Source organism: Rhinolophus sinicus, chromosome 1, assembly GCF_057876585.1.
Source record: "Rhinolophus sinicus isolate RSI-liver-muscle chromosome 1, RSI-T2T, whole genome shotgun sequence".
In the NCBI taxonomy this organism is placed as follows: Eukaryota; Metazoa; Chordata; class Mammalia; order Chiroptera; family Rhinolophidae; genus Rhinolophus; species Rhinolophus sinicus.
This window is the reverse complement of record NC_142501.1, coordinates 8210150-8231487: the sequence shown is the minus strand read 5'-3', so window position 1 is coordinate 8231487 and position 21338 is coordinate 8210150. Positions and strand designations below refer to the sequence as shown.

The 21338-nt window shown below is 44.6% G+C and overlaps 2 protein-coding genes across 3 annotated transcripts; one reads left to right on the top strand and one right to left on the bottom strand.

Moving 5' to 3' along the window:
• Nucleotides 1–1479: 1479 nt before the first annotated feature.
• On the bottom strand, nucleotides 1480–8956 carry SNU13 (small nuclear ribonucleoprotein 13). Its single transcript, XM_019734564.3, has 3 exons — nucleotides 8830–8956; nucleotides 3634–3754; nucleotides 1480–2695 (listed from the first exon to the last, which is right to left on the bottom strand). The coding sequence occupies exons 1-3, from the start codon at nucleotides 8830–8832 to the stop codon at nucleotides 2433–2435; spliced, it is 387 nt and encodes a 128-aa protein (XP_019590123.1). The 5' UTR covers nucleotides 8833–8956; the 3' UTR covers nucleotides 1480–2432.
• Nucleotides 8957–9021: 65 nt separating this feature from the next.
• Nucleotides 9022–20801, top strand: LOC109448851 (uncharacterized). Of its 2 annotated transcripts, XM_019734572.3 has the most exons (3): nucleotides 9022–9236; nucleotides 12576–12635; nucleotides 13889–20801. In XM_019734572.3, exons 2-3 carry the CDS (start codon nucleotides 12600–12602, stop codon nucleotides 18011–18013), a joined length of 4161 nt encoding a protein of 1386 aa, XP_019590131.3. In that variant the 5' UTR covers nucleotides 9022–9236; nucleotides 12576–12599; the 3' UTR covers nucleotides 18014–20801. The 2 variants fall into 2 exon arrangements, with proteins under 2 accessions (XP_019590131.3, XP_019590130.3); XM_019734571.3 differs by having other exon boundaries at nucleotides 9022–12635.
• Nucleotides 20802–21338: the final 537 nt, after the last annotated feature.

Here is a 21338-nt window from a genome sequence, read left to right as displayed (position 1 = left end):
TTTTTCAAGATGTAACTTAGCTGACACTGAGAAGAGACTCAGGGATATAAGTGCTTAGAACAAGCTCCTCTCCCTCCCTTCCCCGAAACACCAGTTTGGGATGAAAGATAATGGAAACACATTGTGTAGTACTTAATACTACAAATGAATAATCTCTTTAACAAAGTCATTATTGTAAATGCAAAAACACTCCTTAACCATAGGTCCACTTGGGAAAAGGGTTTCAGGAAACTCATTCTAAAACAGAAGTTCCTAACCAGTATTTGTTTGGGGTCAGAGGACCCTTTGAGACCTAATGAAAGCCACTGGATTCTCTCTCCAAAATGAAATAAATTTTACATGGAAAATATTGCAACCTGCTTCATAGGTGGCTGGAAGTGACCAGGTTTTTCATTTCCATGTCTAGGCTTTAGGAATTATTCACTCTACACTTTGGGAGCCTGTTAGGACACTGCTTTGGGTGCCAGAGCATCATGTAAGTTCTGGTTCTCTGATGAGGGCAATAATCAGAAACAATTGCAGATATTAGTTAAGGACAAGTTAAATAGAATGTTATAGTGCTAGCAGGAAAGGCAACATGAGATGGGGTAGCTAGGAAAGGCCCTAAAGAAGTGATATATGATTGATTATAAAGGCACATATACGACAAAAGGAAATACAAAGTACTAACTCCACCGTCCACAAAAAAACTACTTGGGTGGGAAGTGTGTATGTGGGGAGCGTATCAACATTGGAGTGAGCTGGCTGAGAAATGACTGGCCCAGCAAGACCAGAACAGGCCTTAGCAGGACAGGTGGTTTCCAGGTTCCCCAGGTCTGCTTCCTGCTGGAGTGGGCACACCAGCCCAAGGTGGCCAAGAGGAAACCAAGTAAAATCTATCTTCATTAATCTGACTATCACAGGACTCAGTTGTTTGTACTTTGGAAGAAAATTTCACAAGCTGAGGTATCAGGCTCTCATAGTCGTTAGTCTCAGATAAAAAGTAGGTGAGGCAGGTGAGGTGGCAGTGGCTTCAGTTCATTCCAATTCTCCCCCTGCCCCCACACGCTCTAGCCTGTGCCACGGGCTACTTACTAGGAGCTCTAATTCTGCAACAAGGATTCTCAACTAGGGGTGACCTTGCCCCCAGGGAAGGCAATATCTGGAGGGAGGGGTTAGAATTGCCACTGACATCCAGTGGGTAGAGGCCAGGGATCCTGCTAAACGTCCTACAACATACAGTGCACCCCCCACCCCCCGAATTATCCAGCCCAAAATGTTAATAGTGCTGAGGTTGAGAAACCCTATCTTAAAGTGAGGCAACACCTCAATGAAGTCTGTACAAGACATTTTGAAGTATCAGAAACCATCTGGTAGGCAATGGTTTTCCCACAGCTTCTTGGTAGAAAGGTAGAGAAGCTAAAAACATTTGAATAATGCTAAGCAGTTCTTCATTCAAATATTAGCTGGATACCTACCAAGAATCACACTTTCTTTAAATTGTAGTATGAATATATTTCTTTACTAGGACGCTCACAAGAATAACACGTTAGCACTGTCCTTCTGATGGGATCTAAATACATATATCTGACCCACATCGTGGCAGGAAACAGGCATAAGGGCTCTCAGAGCTGGTACCAAGTGTCCACCGACGAAATCTCCATCCACCAGACAGGATGCTTCCTTGGACTCCATCATCTCTGCTGTAGCTTCCAGGTCTCCATGACACCCAGGATCCTTCATGTCAGCACCGGTTGAGCCTCGTTTTTCTTCCTACTCCAGACACCTTCAAGACCTAGGTCAACTGCCCCGTAACTCCCTCGCTCAGGCCACCTCTGAATTCTGCAGCACATATCTCTTTGGTATGCTGCTGTCCTGCCACCCTCAGGGATACAGTTAGGAGTTGGGAACATAATATCCTATTACCCAAAGCAAACGGCAGGGGTACATGAGCAAATGACACTTGGGCACACAACTCACCACCTCACAGAATCCATGCTTCCCCCCTAAATGACATAATCCCCTAGAGAGCAAAGGAAGCTTAGATCATTGAACACGTATGGAATGCTTCTGTATGCCAGGCACAAAGGATGCCCAGGGGGTGTTGGTGACTTCATCATGCCCTGCACAGGAGGTAGTGCCCGGAAGTTGGAAGCAGATCGCCATCCTGACTCTTCCCTGCCCTCGAATGGTGTCATCACTCTGCTTCTGCCTGTTCTGGGCATTCGTTCAAAAGGGAAGAAAGATGGCAGAGAGAAAGAGGAGGGTAGATCAGGGTGGGGACGATGACTTGTACGACAAAACAAAAATACAAAAATGTAAAAATCAGAGTTAGTACTACAATATTTTATAACAATAAAAGGTAGCTGAAAATACTACACGCTAATACGGACAATATGATACATAACCCCAGGTGAGGTGTCAGCAGGGACCGTGTGGCAGAGGCCAGCAGTTTAGACTAAGAGCCTTTCAATGGACTGCTGAATGGACTGGATCTGCTGCTTGAGCTGTGAGCCTTCTTTGATGGTGACAGAGCAGGCAATGACAGGCCTGGAGACCCCACAGGCCCGCCCCAGGGCCTGCTTGGAGCGCACGAACACGTAGGGCACGTTCTTGTCTTCACACAGCAGTGGGAGGTGCAGGATGATCTCCAGGGGCTCCGCGTCTGCGGCCATCACGATGAACTCAGAGATGCCCCTGTTGAGGGTTTTGGTGGCTGTGGAGAGAAGGACAGGAGGCCCACAGGTGACGCGGGTTTGGGCAGGAAGCCACACGAAGCACTTTCCAAGGAAAAGACACACAGGTGCAAGGACACCGGGTACAACGCCCAGGCATAAGCCATTCCGTGTCCTGAGCCTTGGGAAGTGATAAGGGATTTCATCACCAGTTAGTCATTCGCAATGCTTTTGTCACGGCCAACATCAAACCCATCGGTTTGGGCTCTCTCAAGTTTGTACCTGGACAAAGAACTCTCACCCTGACATGCAGCAAATGGTGTTTAAAGTTTTTGTTTTTTCTTTTCCATTTGTGGGGGCAGCGGGGAGATAAAACAACAAACCATCAGTTCTGCAAAACACATCCCGAATAAGACCACTTCTTTCCTCTCCTCTGCTACCACACCGTCCAAGCCACCACCATCTCTTTCTTGCCTGGTTGAACAGCTTTCGGATAAGCCCCACCAGCAGGAGCAGTGCAGTGCAGCACTTCTACCTGTGGGGGTTTTACCACCCCAGTCTGCCATGATCAGCGCATGCAACTCACCAAGGGAGCTCAACACCACCCAGTATCGTTCAAACGCTTATTCCTGATTGCTTATCTCTGTGGCCTGATGCCACCCACGGACCACACTCTGCATTCATGCTGGAGTACGAGACAAGGGCCCCAACTCTAGAGCCACACTGCCCAAGTTCAAATCCTACCTCTCCTTATTAGAAGGTAAATGTGACAAAATGTTAACAATTATGAGTGGATCTAAAAAAATTCTTAGTCCATTAACCTTTAGCATCTAATGCCAAAACGCTGCTCTTAAGTCTTCCCATTGGTCCCAACCAAGAGTACCCAGCCCTCGTTTCCTATTGGAAATCTAGTCCAGGGACCCAGGCCAGAGACAGGTGCCTTCACCTTTCTCCCCGGAGCACTCTCTGGCTCTCTTACCTTCATTGGCTCCTTTCCGAAGCTGCTTGTAGTTACACGACTGCTGAACGAGGTCCAATAGTTTCTTGGTGAGGTGGGCATCTGCGAGAGGGTAAGCCTTCGGATTGACATCAGCCTCAGTCTACGGGGGGAAATCAAAGCATCGGTCAAAGTCAACCAGAAGTTGTTCCAGACCAATCACAAAATATTTTAATCAACAACTGAGAGACACAACGGTCAGCTTCCCTGATCCCTCACCCCTAAATCTACTTAATAACCGACACTGGCCCCCACACTCCCAACTTAGAAAACCTGAATTAGGATTGAAAAAAGGTTAGTAATTACATAATCCAATAATGTACACTCAAGTCCATGTACTTTTACTTGCTTCTCTTTAGTCTAATGCTTGGTAATATCACAGCAAATGATTACAGATGGGCTCCCATGGCTCAGTATCCATTTGAGTCACATGGGGGCAATCTTTAAAGCTCGATTTCCATACTCCATCCTAAGTTTACTGAATCAAAATTAAGGGATAATTTATAGAAATGCAGCACAAAGGTGTCTCTCTCCAGTCTCCATCCAACACTCAACTCTCCCTCTGTCCCCAGTAAGAACCCTGGTTTCCAAAATATTTTCTCATTTATTCAACCCTATGATACATACAAAATAGTTTCAGAATTGCTATATCAGTACTAGCTCTACCAACAAAATTTCTTTTTGTTCTTAGAATACATCCAAGTAAAGCCATCCAGAGTACTATATTCAAGTTATTTAAATTAAAATTTTCCTTGCGGTTATCAATTTGATATACAATTAGGGTTCCTTTGTATTCAGTTTGCTTTAAAAAAAAACAAACTTTTAAATCTTATTTTTCAAATATATAAAACATCAAATGGTTCCAAAGTCAAAGGTATGCTAATGAATCAACAGTGTTTTCAAAACCAGTAAACAGTAAAGCATTTATCCTGCCTTTCCTATATAGATCGTATCACCAGGTGACCAAATAGCAGATGAGAAATCTCTCCTGTATTGGTTATCCCACCTAACAAAGAAGGAATGATACAATTATCAACCCTGATAACCCACGTTAATCAATCTAGACATAAATTAATTAATGGATCCAGACACTGATTACGTTACCAATACCACAAAAGATAACATGTGCTCACTGCCCCTCTTGAAGAACAAAACTCTAAGATCAAGTAGTTGTGGAGGGAAAAGGAAAGAAAAATGTCTGATCAAGCCTTTGATTCTGATACTAGATATTTGATATTATGGAATTACTCAATTTTGGGGTGTTATGGCATCATTGCGGTTGTTAAAAATCTTCATTTTGTAGGTATCTACTGTTAAACCTATGGATTAGATGTTATGTCATTGGAATTTGCTTCAAAATGACCCACACAGGGAACGAATTGGGTGGGATCTGCCCTATGCCGTTCCTTCCACTTCATTCCCACTTTTCCAGTTTAACCATTTTCATTAATTTCTCATTTGTTTTCCCTGTGATTCTTTTTACAAATATTTATTTATGTATATACAGTACACTCATATATATAATCCAGGTGCAGCCCCATGTTCCATCGCATGCGCCAGCGGTTGGCTGGTGGCAGCAGTCTGGTCTCACCCTGGGTCTGGAGGCTGGACCGTGGCACTCCACATCGCAGTTGTAGGCAGTGACCCACAGGTGACGGCCAGGTGGGAACATTCACCTTTGCCATCTGCCTTGGTGGTCTCCTGCATGAGACTGCAAGGACACCAAAATGACCAGACCTCAGAGCAGGAAGTGACATTAAAGGCCAGATTACACCAAGACGCCTGGTCCCTAACACATCACACTGGGTGACTTTGTCTTCACCCAGGTCCCTGGGTGATGAAGAATTAGGTGAGGGCTGCAGGAGTTCCCCGGGCTGGCTTCTCCACACATTTCAGAATTAGCTTTTCAAGGTCGACAAAAAAAGCCTGCTGGGACAATCTGTCTGATTTGTAGATTTGGTGTAATGCCAATTCCAACAAAACACTTTTAGGATGCAGGATTTGCCAATCCGTTACAATATATATACTTAACTCTTTAGCGCTTTTAAATAAAGTTTTATTATTTTCCAAAAGCCTTAACTTTTTACTTATTCCTAGATACTCCAAGTTAAGAAAATTCACTGTATTTCCTAGTGTGCTAAGAATTTATTTTTATAAATGAATTGGTGTTGAATTCTATCAGATTTTTTGTACTGATTCAGATAATAAGACTTTTCTCCTTTAACTTTTACACTCTAACGTTGTATCAATTTTGCATTCTTGCATGCAACCAATTTGAATAAGATATTTTTATATCCATTATAAAATACAATGTTAATGGATATAAGGTTTCTTTTGGGAATGGTAAAATGCTCTATAATTCAAGAGTGATGGTTGCACAACTCTAAATATATGAAAACCACTTAATTATACACCGTAAACAGGTTAACTATTCTATGTAAATTATCTCAATAAAGCTATTTTAAAAACTAGGTCCAGAGTTTTTTCAGGTTAAAAAATGTTAACTTAGTTTACTATTCAGTTTTTTCTATTTCTACTTGAATTGGTTTTGATAATTATATATTCTTTAGGCATTCATTCAATCTAGGATTCTGTTTATAGATATCAAATTGTGCTTAATATCCTTTCTTTTTAACGTCTATAGACTGTCTCCATGTATTTACTCCTTATGTATGTCTTTATGCTTTTTTTTTAAAATTAATCTCACTAGAGGGGACTTTTCAAAGAATTGTCTTCTGATTTTCTCCATCCTATAATATTAGGATCTACTTCCTATTCCAGCAATTTCTGCATTTTTTTCCCCTTTCTACTTTCTTTGAGGTTATTTTGTCCTTTTGTTCTTTTCCTACCTTTCTAGTTCTTCCCCCCAGTGTAAGCATTTCAGGTTCCAATTAATACTTTAGTTGTATCCAACATTCCTTAGTATGTGGCATTTTCATTATTACTCAATTGTTTTCAAATTTCCATTATCATTTTTAAAAATTTGACCCAGAGTTGTTTGTATCTTCTTTCCAAACACTTTGTTACTGGTTCCTAACTTATTTGCATTTTGGCTGGGAAAACATAGTCTGTATTATCACTCTTTTAAAATTTGTTTAACTTGCTTCATGACCCGGTAGGTGGCCAATTTTCATAAATATTCCTCGCTTAAAAAGTTTCTTCTATACTTGTCAGGTGCATCATTTACTAGATACACTAGATCAAGTTTATTCATCAGGTTGTTCAAATCCTCTATTTCCATACTGATGTTTTGGCTTCATAACCTAACAATTATACACTTAAATGCTGTATGATTGCATATTTGTCTATTTCTTCTTGTAATTATGTCATTTTCATTTTGTCCCTTATTTTTCAGCTACTCTATCTTTACAGATGCCTTAAAACCCCTTTCTTTCTAATGTTTATATAGGCTACACTACACTTTTTAAATGAGTGTATCTTTTCCATTCTTTTTACTGCAATTTTGTCATTTATCCGAAACATTTAATCCGTCTATATATACTAACGTACTGACTGGGTAAATTAAGTTAAACACTGGGTTCAAATCTTCCTTCTTTTGTGCCTTCTATTGGTTCCATAAGTATTTCTTTTCTTCGAGTTTATTATTTTTTCACAATGTTCCCCTCTACTAGTTTGGAATTATATATCTTTAGTCTTCTGGTGGCTACCTGAGAAATCTCATTTGTCCTTAACTTATCAAAACCTAATGCTCATCAACACTGTTATCCTCCTCCTAAATGATAGAAGACCCAACAATACTTTAATTGCAATCACTCCTCAAAATCAGTTTCTAAGATGTCAGATATTTCAGTGGCGGTTTTCAACAACCCACCTCTGGAGGTAAGGATTCTCAACTCTCAATAAACATCAAGTGCATAAAAGGGGAAGACTTCAGGAGCCTCAACCACCATCATCTCATTACAGTCAACAACGAAAGAAAGTCGGCTCAACTTTAAAACCAAACTACCTTATAAGTAGCAACTGAAATTTGCTTAGTGTGCATTTATCTACCTTTCAACTTTTTAAAGGTTTAATTAAATGAGTGAATGAAATCATACCACTAGCTAACTTTACCCCCCTAGCTTGATCAGTTTGGACTCCTGTACACCAGACAGTCCCAAACTGCAAGGTTTTGATTTAACAATAAATACTGTGATCACTCGATTTGTACCAAATATTAGGACTAGGTGTTTATCGGGCATTACCTCATTTAATTTAATCCGCATGCAGTGTAATTCCCATTTTACAGTTGAGGGAAATTTTTCTTAAGTTCAACCTCAGACCATCGATTTCAAAACTTTTCACGCAACTGCATAAGATGAGCACTGGTTTAGAAGCTTCAAATTCTAGGCTCAGCCAAGTACTAGCTTCAAAATGGGGCAAGTGGGAGTGGGTTGGGGAAACGGAGTAAGGTACCCGCCGGGATCCAACTCACTATGTAAGTAGAAGTGCTTTGCAAACTCTTCCTTTCTTACCAAGTGCGAACTCAAACCTGCTACCATGCTACACGACTTGATTGAAAGTTGGAGAACAACAGTTTAGAGGAACCGCACGTGGTGCTACCAGGACCTCTTATTTCTGATGTCCTACCGCCTCGCAGGAGGAGCCTTTCCTGTATCCCAGTTCGGGGCTCGGGAATCCTCCACAATCCTCAGCCTCCAAATGCCAAAGGCTCTTTTAGGTCCCTGGCACGTGTGACTCCGCGGCAAGCATCAGGAGCAGACCCAAGGAGATCTCCCAGCAACGGGGAAGTGAAGTAGGGGAGGCCGATCCGAATCCTGGGTTCCACACCATCCCTAAGCGACCCCTCCTCAAAATAAAACAGATGGAGCCAAGTGTTCTCATCCAACTTTCTACTCTCTCCCACGTGTCTCTTTCTCCCAGGTCGGACCACAACCCCTCTTCTCACCAGAGGCCTTCGGCCACGCGCTGACTGCTGCACTCCACATCACAGCAGTTGGCACCTCAAGGCTTCCGGAATTCTAACCTCCGGCCGGGCTGCTGGGACCCCGCGGCTCCCGGAGTTCAGACTCTGGGCCCGGCGGCCGGGACTGCGCAGCGCCGGAACTCTAACCCCAGGCCTGGCGGTCCAGACGGCGCACGTTTTAAGCCTCCAACAGGCTAGAGAGTGAACCGATCCCCGCGTCTCCCAATTCCCGGCCTTTGGGAAGCACTTACCATGGCTGTGGTTCCGCGGTCTCGCCTCGCCTCAAGAAGCGCCACCGACGTCAGCGCAGGAGCGCTCGCCTGCGCCGGAAAGTCGCACGGAAAGAGGAAAAATGGCCGAACGCAGCAGGAAGCGGAAGTGACGTCACTGCGAGCGGGCGAACCTCGCCCCCAAAAAGGGAACCCGGGGTAAACTGCCTCAGTTCCGGGCAAGGGACCGAATTTTGCTGTTTTTATGATCATTCTGCTATACAACATTGGCAGAAACAATGAGTTAAACATTCAAAAACAGCACAGCAAAACACAAAGTTTCAATGGCGTCAGCATTCCATTCCCGGCTTATCTTTGAGCACATTCTTGTGTTCAAAATAATCTTTTGACCCGTCACTGGTGAAGGAAAGGTATGGAGATAATGATAGGTAAGCCTAAATATTTTCCTTTATATTCAGATATCCTTGTTAAAATTTCTGGTGAGGAGTACACTCCAACAGAAATGGAATCCACTGAGTAAGGAATTCAGGAAAAGAGCAGGTTTAGGGATGGGGGTTGAGTTTTTGTCAGGTTGAGTTTGGAGATGTCATAGGACACCCATTTTCTTATGGCCAGTATACTGTTTTCTATGCTGCTCCAAAACTCCATTATTTAAAACTAGACTCATGCCTCACCACCTCCAAGAGGCCCTCCCTGATTCTATGGTCCTTACTCATCTCTCTCCAATATGATGCCAGGCACACCTTGGGACCACTTGGATCTAGCCAAAAATAGACCATTAAGGGCTAGTTCCAGTTAATTCCTTTGGAAACCTAGAAGTAGAAAACTGGCAGGACCCTTAGGTATCATGCAGCTCAGCCCTTTCATTTCACACATACTGAGGCCCAGAGAGGGGAAGCTGCTCACAGGGTGAGGCAGCAGTAGAGCCAGAACTGGACCCTGGGATGTTAACTGTTGGCCTGGGTAACGTTCACCACATCTAGTTGCTCTGCCTGGGATGTGTTGTGGCATTGGGCAACCGGATGGGTTTAAACTGGCTCCAGGACTGAACATTCATTACATCAAAAATTTCCCCATCAAACTTCACCTCATGCAAATCATGCATGACTATCAAAGAACAAAATTTGTCTCTAAATTAAGAAATGTCCACTGACGGCTTCTGTTTAGAGCAGAACCTGTGATTTGGATTCCGCTCCTCACCTCTCTTGGGTCCTGTTTCCTGTTTCCATATTAATTGGACCTATCAGCCATCACAGTTGAGGGAATGAAACCTTATTTTTCCAATTTACAGTCATAGATGTGTCCTTATCATTTGCTTTTTTGATGTCTTTTATAACAATTTCTGATTGTTATTTGGCCTACCTGGCATCTTGGACCATCAAATCCCAGATCTTCTTAGTAATGCCTTGATGGTTTTATGATCAAGAATAATGAGACAGTACCCTTTACCTAATTAATTCTGTTTTCCAACTTTATAATTACTTAGTTTTCATGTTCTCTCAGAACTAGCCCACCTTTTTTTATCTTGCTGTTTCCCTTGTTGGTAAGTTAATAAATGTTGACATATGATCAGGGTCAATTTGTCTAAGAAATTTTTCTTTTACTACACTTCTGTGCTTAAAATCTTAAAACCTTGACATGATTTATTAGGCCCTTCTTCAGTACTCCCTGTGTCCTCCCCATGTTCCAGCCACACCTACTGTTTTTTTCTACCCTGAGCACATCCCAATCTCTCCAACTCCATCCATCTCCCTCTATTAGGAGTAATGTGCTCCGCTGTTCTGCTTAGCTAACTCCTATTCACCACCTCTTCAGTGAAGCCTCCCTGATTACCCAGACCAGGTAATTGCCCCTACTATATGGACCCACAAACCCCCTGTACTTGTCCTTTGTGGCACTTGTTGACCTTGTCTTTATTCAGTGTCCACCTTTCCAACCACACTGAGAACTCTGTGAGACAGGGCTTGTAGCTGCCTTGGACACTGTGGATACCTATCTTCTGGCACTATGCCTGCACCAAAGGGAATGCTTGTTTCACTTAGGGATCTTTGGTGGCAAGCAACCAAAAAAAAAAGGAATTTGGGAAACGATGCTGTGGTGGAGCCCAGAGGTTCAAGGGAAGCCGATTGTGAGACCAATTCTACAGTCTCATTCCACTGTCAATGTCCTATAGGCAAAGACCACCAGAAACACACCTATAGTGTTATTACTCATTGCAACAAAGGAGATCACACACCATGAGGAACTGTGGGACTTCTCAACAAAAGGGTGTTAGAAAGGATTTACTATAGGATTTGAGCTTATGTTAGGTGACTTGGGGCAGGGTTCAAGGAAGTGGGGTTTGCTCTGCATTCGACCCTGTCAGAAAGTTTGAATAATTCTATGATTGGGCATCTTAATAAATCTTATCTACAAGGTGGAAAAAATGAAATGAGTCTATAGCTGTAATTGGTAAAGAAATAGCAGTCACTCATATCAGCCAGGTAAGGGGATATTTGGTTATTTTTATGGTTTCAACAATGTTCACGTTTTGTCTATATTCAGAGATGATTAAAGAGTGGTCTTGTTTTTGTCTTGATTATCACAGAGTGGCTTTGTCTGATATTGATGTTCTATGGAATTGTTTATGTTCAGCAGGGGAACCTCAAGGCCCAGCTATGAGTGTTGCCAGCTCCTAGCAACGTTAAGGCCTAACTGACAGAGCTGGGCCAGTTCTTAGCTGCCATGAGCTGCTTTTCTTTTTCTCACCAGCTTCCTATTTCTATTTTTGAATCTCTGTTCTTGATATTTAGAGCCCTGGCAGAGAGAGCCCAGTTGGCCAAACTTACGTTACTCCTCTCTACTCTTTAGTTGTCCTGGGTCTGTGAGAGAGTATCAGGTATAAGTTGGGGTGACATTCAGCCAGAACACATTGTGTGGCATACTGAGTTCTTAAAATAGAGAAATGCTTCCCAAATGGTTGGTAAATAGTGATGTCCCTAGGACCCCAGGAACCACTTACAACCCAGCTATTAAAGCTGGGTAAAGTCTGGTCCATTCTGATTGGCTGATGTCCCTGCTCACTCCATATTTCAATATTTTGAATATAATTTTTAGGTGAAAGAAAGTAGCATGTATTCAGGGTAGCATTTATTCTCCCAGCATCACTGATCCTGAGATGGGAAAAGTAATCTGGGTGGTCAAATAAGAATGCACATGTTCAATACAATGTTGATTAAATGTTTGTTATTGGATAGACAGATGGACAAATGGATAAAAGTATTACATTGAATAGGAGGAAAGAAATCAGCAGACTACAGGTTACATCGCCCCACCATCCGTGGGAGGACTGAATCTCTTCACTCCAGAGGACAGGATGTTTAAAACAAATTCTTCTTCCTTTTAATTCCTTTTGGGCAGTTCCCCAACGCTGTCCTTTCCCGCACTGAGGGCATGTTAGCCAGCTCTGGTGCCAGGTTCAGCAGCTGGAGCTGAGGCTGGAGCATCAGGCCCCTTTGTGAGGTGGCCTCAGTGACAGAGGTGCTATGAGGTAGGGGTACCCCACCCCGACATGGCTGGGCCAGTCCTGCCCTCCAACTCCCTAACACCACCTGCCTGACCTAAGCTTTGTCATGTTACTGCCACTGCTGGGTGCCTGTGCCGTGGTGGGGCCATTCCAGGGCCCTGAGTGGGAGCCAGTGCGGGGCCTGCTCTCTGAGGATCATAGCTGCAGGGACCCTCGGTGCTGTGGCAACCTGCTCGTCTTCTGTCTCTTTCTGATCTGGCAGGTCCGGCACTGTTGGCACCAGGTCATGAGGACCCACCTCAGCATGAAGAAGGTCATACAGGTGAGGGAACTTCATACACTTCCTTCCCTCAGCACCATGATTGTTTCAGTCACTTGTTATGAAGACGCTGTTCAATGCCCTGTGTACAGGGATGAATCTACTGAGGAACTCAGACGGGTCAGGGAGAACCACATCTTGGCCCAAGCCCAGCAGTCACCCTGGACTCCTCTCTTCCTCACTCCACATATTCAATCCCTCTCCAAGTCCTATGGGCTCTACTTGCAAACCATATCTCAAACCTGATCACTTTTCAAAATCTCACCACATCTACCTGGGCAAAGCTGCCCTTGTGTCTCACCTGGAATTCAGACGCTGCCTTCGGCGTGGTTCCCGCCACCTCTCTCACCCAGCCAGTCAGTACTCACGCAGCCAACAGAATGACTTTCTTCTTTCTTATTTAAAACTTTTAACTCAAGAATAATATATATACACAGATTATAAGTATATAGATCAATGAATTTTCATTAACTGAACACATCCATGTGTACTTAGGTAAAGAAACAGACCAGCAGCCCAAAAATATGCTGATCAAAAAACTGATCACAGCACTGTGCCACTCAAAACCCTGTACTGGTTCTTATGGATGCATTTCCCATCAAACTCAGAATAAAATCCAAACTTCTAACCACAACTCCAAGGTCCAGCATTGTCTGTCCTCGTTTCTCTCTGACCTCATCTCCCAGAACTCTCCTGGTCATTCCATTCTGGTCACATGGACTTTCTAGTTGTTCTTATACACATGACCTTGTTCTATCTTCAGGGTCTGTGCACTAATATCTCCTGTGCCTACAATGCTCTTTCTTCAGATGTCGCTTGGTTTGCCCCTCACTTCACTTAGGTCTCTAGGCAAATGTTACCACCTCTGAGAGGCCTTCTCTGACTACTCTGTCTTCTCTGACTGCTCTGCTTCTCTGTCTTCTCTGACTATTCTGCTTCATTTCCATCAGCACACTTTCATACGTAACACTATGTTGTATACTTGGCTATTGTCTGTCTCCCATGTCTAAAAGATAGCTCCCGAAGGGACTTTGTCTTGTTCATGCTGGTACCCCCACCACCTAGAATAATGCCTGGCCCAGAGTAAATGTTTTATCTTTTCTGAATGAACGACTACTGTTTGCCCTAAGGGAAATGACTCCCCCTTTCTTTAGCCCCAACATCCTCATCTGGATAATGGAGATAACAGTTCTGAGCTGTGGGGATTAGATGAGACAATGTGTGCAAGGATTTTGCTTCTCTGTTCTCATCTACAGGTGCCACCACAGAAGTGGGCAGTGTTCTCCATGAGACATGACACTTGTCTGGGGCTGATCCCTAAGTTATTCTTCAGTCCTGGCAAGTTCAGGGGCTTGAATGCTCATGTTCAACAATGTGCACAAAAGAAGAGATGGAAATACTGGAGGAGCCTCTGGGATTCATGGGCCCACTACCTGCTCTCTTGGCAGCACCCATGTCAGTGCTCATGTCGGGATTTCCATACCCCTTCTGAGCCTATATTTTGCACCACCTCCTTTTCAAGCACCTGTATGTTCCCTCAGGACAGTTCTTGGGACATATGGCAGGTGCCCTGGTGTCTCAGTGATGAGCATACTCACTGGATTTGCAAGCCACTGTTCCCTGACCTGGACATGTATTGCAGGAGGGAGAAACTGTTGGTCCACACCCAGGAAGAGTTGGTGACATTGGAACCTGCTATCAGCATGAGCTCCCACCCCACCTCTGTGACTTTGGCCACTTCTCTCTCAAATCTCCCTTCATCTCAGATGCTGCAGTTCTGCTCCACAGAATTCCTGCCTTTTCCTTCCAACCAACAAGGGGGAATGCCCACCTGGAAGTCCTGGGGCTGCCCACAAGAGGCCTGGGCACCAGGGAGGGAAAATCAGACACTAGGCAGAAAGGACAGTAGAGAGACCCAGGCTTCAGGGTGGGCCAACCAGAGAGAGAGCAATGGGGAGGATTCTTGTGAGATTCAAGCATCTGGAAGGCAACTCCCAATAAACTTTGGGATGGAGGACAATGCAGAAACTAAGGTCCTAGAGCGGGGAAGCCAGAGACTAGTGATAAGTAAAGCTGATGGAGAGATCCTGACCTTAGGGTGGGAGAACCACGACCACATGGGACTTGAGAATAGACCCAAAATTCAGGAACTAGGGAAGAGAAATCAGAGGGAGGCTGGAAGTGAGGATCCTCTCATAAGCCAGGAACATATAGTAGAGCACCAAGATCAGTTAAGATGTAAAATTGATGCAGAGACCCAAACACCAGAGTGGGGAGACCAGGATAAGAGTAGAAATGAGGATGCTATAGAGACCCAGGCACTTGAAAAGAACAAGAAAGAGGCCCAAGAGGAGCATGAAGGAGAAACCCAGGCCCAAGGATTGGGGAAACAGGGCCAGACTGGAAGTGAGAATGGTGAGAAGTCCCAGGTGTCAGGGTGGAGAAAACAAATCCAGATTAGAGGTGATATTGGTACAGAAATTCAGGCAGAAAAGAAGGAAAACAAGGACCAGGTTGGAAGTGAGAATGCTGTGCAAACCCAAATATCTGGGAGGGAGAACCTGGGAGAAGTAAAAAAAGAGGGTGATGTGGAGATCCAGGCCCTGGAGTGGGGAAAACAGGAATGTGTTGGAAGTGATAATGTCACAGAGATCCAGACGCCGTGGTGGGATAAGCAGGATCACGGTGGAAGTGAGAAAGCTGGGAAGACCCAAGCATCTGGGGAAGAGACCCAGAAGCAACTAAGACATGAACTTCGAGTGGGGTCAGGAAGCCATGGCTTGCGAAGAGGTCAGGATGCTGGGGAAACCCAGCTACCCAGAAGGAAGGACCTCCGAGAGATAAGAGAGGAGGATTGGGTGGTGGTTCAGGCACTATGGTGGGAAGACCAGAGACCAGTAGCAAGTGAAATTGACAGAGAATTTGAGATGCCATGTTGGGAGAATCAGGACCAGATTGGAGGTGAACATAGAGCAGAAATTCAGACATCACAGAAGAGAAACCAGAGAGAAGCTGGAGGTGAGGATGGCACAGAGACCTGGGCAGCTGAGGAAGAAAACCAGAGTCAGTTAAGAGATTATATTGATAGAAAGACCCATTTATCAGAGTGGAAGAACCAGGAGCAGATGGGAGGTGAGAATGGAACAGAAATTCAGGCACCAGAGAGGAGAAACCAGAGAGAACCTGGAGGTGAGGATGGTACAGAGACACAGAGACCTGAGAGAGAGAACCTACGACAGTTAGATAGTGAAATTGGAGAGAACCATTCACCAGGGAGTAGGAACTGGGAGCAGACTGGAGGAAAGAATGATACAGAAAGACAGATATTGGAGAAGAGAAACCAGAGAGAACTTGTAAACGAGGATGGTAGAAAGATCCAGAGACTTTCTGGTTCTTTCTGGGGAGGGAACCAGACACTGTTAAAAAGTAAAGTTAATGGAAAGGCTTCTTCATCAGAGTGGAAGAACCAGGAGCAGACTGGAGATGAGGATGGTGCGGAAATTCAGATACAAGGGAAGAAACACCCGAGAGGGACCACAGGTGGTGATGGTAGAGAGACTCAGGTTCCTGGGGGAGAGTCCCAAGGACAGTTAAGAAGTCAAATTGATGGAGAGATCCAGATGCAAGGGCACGGGAACCAGAACAAGAGTGGAGATGAGGATACTGCTGACATCTGGAATGTAGGGAGCCAGAGAAAGTGCAGAGCTGAGGATGCTGGAAGGCCTGGAGTTCCAAGGGGAGGAAACAAGGACCAAGTCAGAGGAAAGGATGCTGCTGAAGACAATCTCCAAGTTGACTGCTCTGGGAATGAGAGGCCCGCAGCCCTCACTGGCTCTGGCTATGGGGCCGTGGAACAGAAACAGGCAGTGGCCTCTGCTCCCTGTCCTGAGATGAAGCTTCTCCCCCACCGGGGTGAACTCTTCCTGTTCACCAGTGGAGAGGGAGAGCATTTGGCTAGCCAGAGCACAGCCCCTGCCAGGGAGCACAAAGTGGGGATCAGTCCAGCCTCTCGGCAGGCCCCACCTAAACCCCAGAGAAGCCGGCAAAGGGACAAAAGGGTGGATCCAGGGAAGACTTCCGGCCTGGCTTGGCAGCTCCAGAACCCACAGTCTCTGACTGCTTCCCTGAATCTGCCTTCTTTCTCTCCCTCTGACTCGTGTGGCCAAGCCCCTCAAACTGCCACAGCGCTGGTGGATGCTCCCACTGCCCTCACTGTCCTGCCCAAGTGGCCAGTCCTCAAGAAGAGCCAACGACTGCTCCTGGAGTCCCTCATGCGGCGGAAGATGGCACACCTGAAGTGGGGCCTCCCTCAGCGTATTCTGGAGTCCCATTTGCTCTTTAACTTCTTAGGCCCGAGCCCACAGTCCTTTGCTGGGGTGCAGCTCCCTGGATTATACACAGCCTGTGAGCTCCAACGGCAGCAAGAAAGGCTTTGTGAGGCCCAGGGCTCCATGCCAGGCCTTAAGTCCCCTGAGAGGTGCCGGAGGTTTCAACCCTCAGAAAGAAAAAGCTTGAAACTTTCTACACAAGCCCGAACTCTGGAGAAGTGTGGGTCACGGAGGTCGGAAACCGCGGGCATTTCCATCCATCCCCCAAAGCCCCAGAGAGTCAGGCCACCAGGGGGCCCCAGAGAACCACAGAATGTCCTCAAAGAGGCTCTTCCTACGGCTAAGCTCCCTGCTCCCAGGAACCCCAATCCTGCAGCAAAATCTAGGAGCTGGTGTGGCCAAGAAAGGGTCCGAGAGTCTTCCAGGGAGAACAGCATGGGCAGGAAAATGGTTAGGGCAGGAATCTCTCAGAGGGCAGAGAGGGCTCCCAGCAGAGTGATAACCTCGTACTCCAGGGCAGACCACGACCGCTGGAGGAAGGAGAGCACATCCCAGGAGGCCTCTGAGCCCCCCAAACTCAAATGTCAGCAGCCCACACACTGGAGAAGAGGAAGCCTGGAGCCTGTAGAGGGCAGAAGGTCTCGGCAGCAGCCTCCCTCCTGTTCCACAGACATCTCCAGCTTCCAAGGTCAGGCTGCAGTGAGGCTGAGCAAGACCCTGCTGAACAAGATATCCCGGTCCCCACCCCTGGCCAAGCCCCAGCACCCAGCCCCCGACCTGAGCCTGAGGGGTTCTGATACTACCCTGCTTCCCAAAGTGGTTGACCCACGTGTAAAGGAGGACAGCATTGAAGTCTGCACTTCCCTGAAGAAGGAACTTCAGCCACCAGGTCACTGCTGTGCTGGAGCAGCTCTTCCTAAGACAGAGCACTTCCCGGGTCAAGGGGAACCTGAACACCCAAATGGGGCCCCGAAGAATCCACTAGCCTCCAAAAAGCTTGGTTTTATGAAGCATTTGAGATGTTTTCTGCTCCAGCGTTTTTTTAGAAAATAGGCTGCTGTTCCAGAGTCCTCAGAACACATCAGAGAAGGCATGGGAGTGGCCCGCTTAACCCCAAAGCCTCTGATAAAATTGGTTATTTGAAACCTGTGGGGTTCTGATTTCTTTGGCACGTGTTTTCTGAGTGCCCCCTTTTGGGGCTTGGGATACTCTCTGGGTGGGGAGAAGCCACTTCTACGCTATGGTTTTTAAGGTTTGGGGAATGAGGGTAAGCCCAACGTCATCTCCTAAGCAACTCCCTTCCCCGGCTCCTCATAGTAGGATTTACTGAGGTTTCTATCATGGTTCTGTGCCGCCCTATTCCAAGCCAATTCTGACTGAGCCTCAGCTTCTTGCAGGGAGAGTTGGTGTTCTGCACTGGACACTATTTTTCAGGTCGTTTTGGTCACAAGGAAGGGAAGATGATCACTGGGCATCTGCCTTGCTGGGATTCTGCTGCCCACACACAGACTTCACAGAAAAACCATCCCCACCTCTCCAATTCTCAAGCACTGCCACCCATAATGACCCGTTGCTTTGCCTGGCCCACCTGTGGGACATCCTGGAGCGCATCATTTGTTTTAATGAAGTCTGAAGCTTCTTAGCCAAAGGGCACTACATCTTGTGATACTTCTGGAGACAGCTTCTGCAGACAGATTCACAGCGCCTAATTCAGTGAGTGGTGGAGTTGGGAATTTAATTCAGGTTTTCTCCTTTTTTCTCTTTTATCCTCCTTCCCTTCTTTCCTTTCTCCTTTTCTGTCTTCTCTTTCATTTAGCTGATTTTTCAATTCACTGTAAAACCCATAATGCTCACTAAAGAGTTTAGGAAATTCGGAAAAGGGAAAATAATCCATACTCCTATGACCCAGTTAATGTGTTTCTTCCTATGCATTGTTGCCAGCAAAGTGTTCCCATAGCAACTCATGCCTACCTTTACTGTGTACAGCATATATTAGGTTGGTGCAACAGTAATTGAGGTTTTTGCAATTGTTTTTAACCTTTTAAACCGCAATTACTTTTGCACCAACCTAATATACTGTGGTAGGCAGCCTCTAGGGTTCCCACTGCTTCCTACCTCCTGGTGTTGATGCCTTGTGTATTCTCTCCTTGAGTGTGGATTGGAGCTGGTGACTCACTTCTAACAAGTAGAATATAGCAGAAAGGACGGAATATCACTTCTGAGAACAGGTTACAAAGAGTGTAGCTTCCATCTTGGGCCCTTCTTTCACTTTCTTGCTTGCTCCCGAGGGAAGCCATTCGCCATGTTGTAAACTGCCCTATGGAAAGGCACATGTGGCAAGAAACTGAGGAGGCCACTGGACAACGGCCATCAAGAAAGTAAGTTCCTCACACCAACAGCCTTTGAGGAACCAAATCCCGTCACCAATCATGTGAGTGAACTTGGAATCAGATCCTTCAGCCCAACTGAGTCTTGAGATGATTACCACCTCATGAGAGACTTCAAGGCAGAGTCACTTAGCTAAGCCACGCTGGATTCCTGATACACAGAAACTATGAGATAATAAATGTTTGTTGTTTTAAGCTGCTAAAGTTTGGCTCATATTCATTTTTTATGGCTATCATAACAAATTATCACAAACTTGGTGAATTAAAACAACGGAAACTGATTCTCTCACAGTTCTGGAGGCCAGAAGTCTGAAGTCAATATGTCAGCAGGGCTACACTCCCTCCAAAGGCTCTAGGGGCCAATCAGTTCCTTGTCTCTTCCAGCTTCTGGTGGCTGCAGTTATTCATTGGCTTGTGGTGCTATCACTCCAACCTCAGTCTTTGTGGTCACATTGCTTCCTCCTTTATTCTGCGTGTCTCTTCTCAAGACACTTGTCATTGGATTTAAGGCCCACTGGATACTTCAGGATGATCTCCTCATCTCAAGACCCTTAACTTAATTACAACTGCAAAGATCCTTTTTCCAAATAAGGTAACATTTTCAAAATCTGGGGATTAGGATGTTATATTAGTCTGCTCTGGCTGCTATAACAAAATACTGCAGACTATGTGGCTTAAACAACAGAAATCTATTTTCTCACAGTTCTGGAGGCTAGAAGTCCAAGATCAAAATTCTGGCTGATTTAGTTTCCAGTGAGAGCTCTCTTCCTGACTTGTAGACGGCCACCTTCTCAATATGTTCTCCCATGTACTTTCCTTGATGCATGTATATGGAGAGGTCACGAGATCTTTCTCTGTCTTCTTATACAGCACCAATCCTATTGGATTAGGGCTCAATCCTTATGACTTCCTTTAATCTTAATTACCTCCTAAAGGCCCTATCTCCAGATACAGTCACATTTGGGGTTAAGGCTTCAACATCTGAATTTGGGGTACACAATTCAGTCCATAACAGACATGGGGATATCTTTTTGAGGGTTGCCATTCAACCCATTATATCAGGTAATCTGTTACACAGCAATAGATAGTTAACACATATATACTCTATTGTAACAATTTGCTTGTCTGTTTACTTGACTTGACTCCTAGTTCCTTGAGGACAAGGACGCTCTCTTGTTCACTTTTGAATCCTCTAACTCCTGGCACAGTTCTTCGTTCAAAATTTTGTCAAAAAGAATACACACTTTGGTGGAAGAGGATAAAAGGGGTCAAATATATGGTGATGGAAGGAGAACTGACTCTGGGTGGTAAGCATACAATATTATATATAGATGATGTATTATAGAATTGCACACTTGAAACCTATGTAATTTTACTAATCATTGTCACCCCAATAAATTTAATTTAAAAAAGAATACACACTTTGTTGACATTTAAAATATATATAGAATAATATATAATGATATGGAAGATGTACATGACATATTTTTCTCTGAGAAAGCAGTTTACAAACATTTGTATGTTGCTGTTGTAAAAATATATAGAAAAAGACTAGAAGAAAATATATCAAAATATTATTTTTTCCATCAAACATGTATTACTGCTATAATGTATTTAAGATGTGTTGCTTGTTTTTTGTTTGCTTATTTACTTTACATACTTGAATCTATATTCATGTTTTGTACACAGCATTTTAATTTTTCCATGTGAATATCTATTTTTCTCAAACATTACTTCATAATATTCCATTGAATAATCAACCATTGTTTTTCAAACTATTTTGCCATGGAAAGCATTTTTTCCCCACTTAGTCACATTGCTTCTGAATGTAGAAAACACCTCTTGAACTTACCTCCTGCGACATTAACCAGTTGTTGGGCACTTTGGTGCTAAATAAATCCTTGTACATTGACGGATTTCTATTGTTAACATATTGAACATAACACGTATTTTCTTCGGTATTCCTTGTGTGCTCACAAAATCTCAACTGC

Excerpts from the sequence above, each read along its gene's own strand:
- SNU13 (XM_019734564.3), bottom strand. Across the intron at positions 2,696-3,633 it reads TCGGAAAGGAGCCAATGAAG|CCACCAAAACCCTCAACAGG; the intron begins GTAAGAGAGCCA and ends TTCTCTCCACAG.
- LOC109448851 (XM_019734571.3), top strand. The coding sequence starts at position 12,420 with ATGTTACTGCCACTGCTGGGTGCCTGTGCCGTGGTGGGGCCATTCCAG. Across the intron at positions 12,636-13,888 it reads GCATGAAGAAGGTCATACAG|GTGCCACCACAGAAGTGGGC; the intron begins GTGAGGGAACTT and ends TCTCATCTACAG.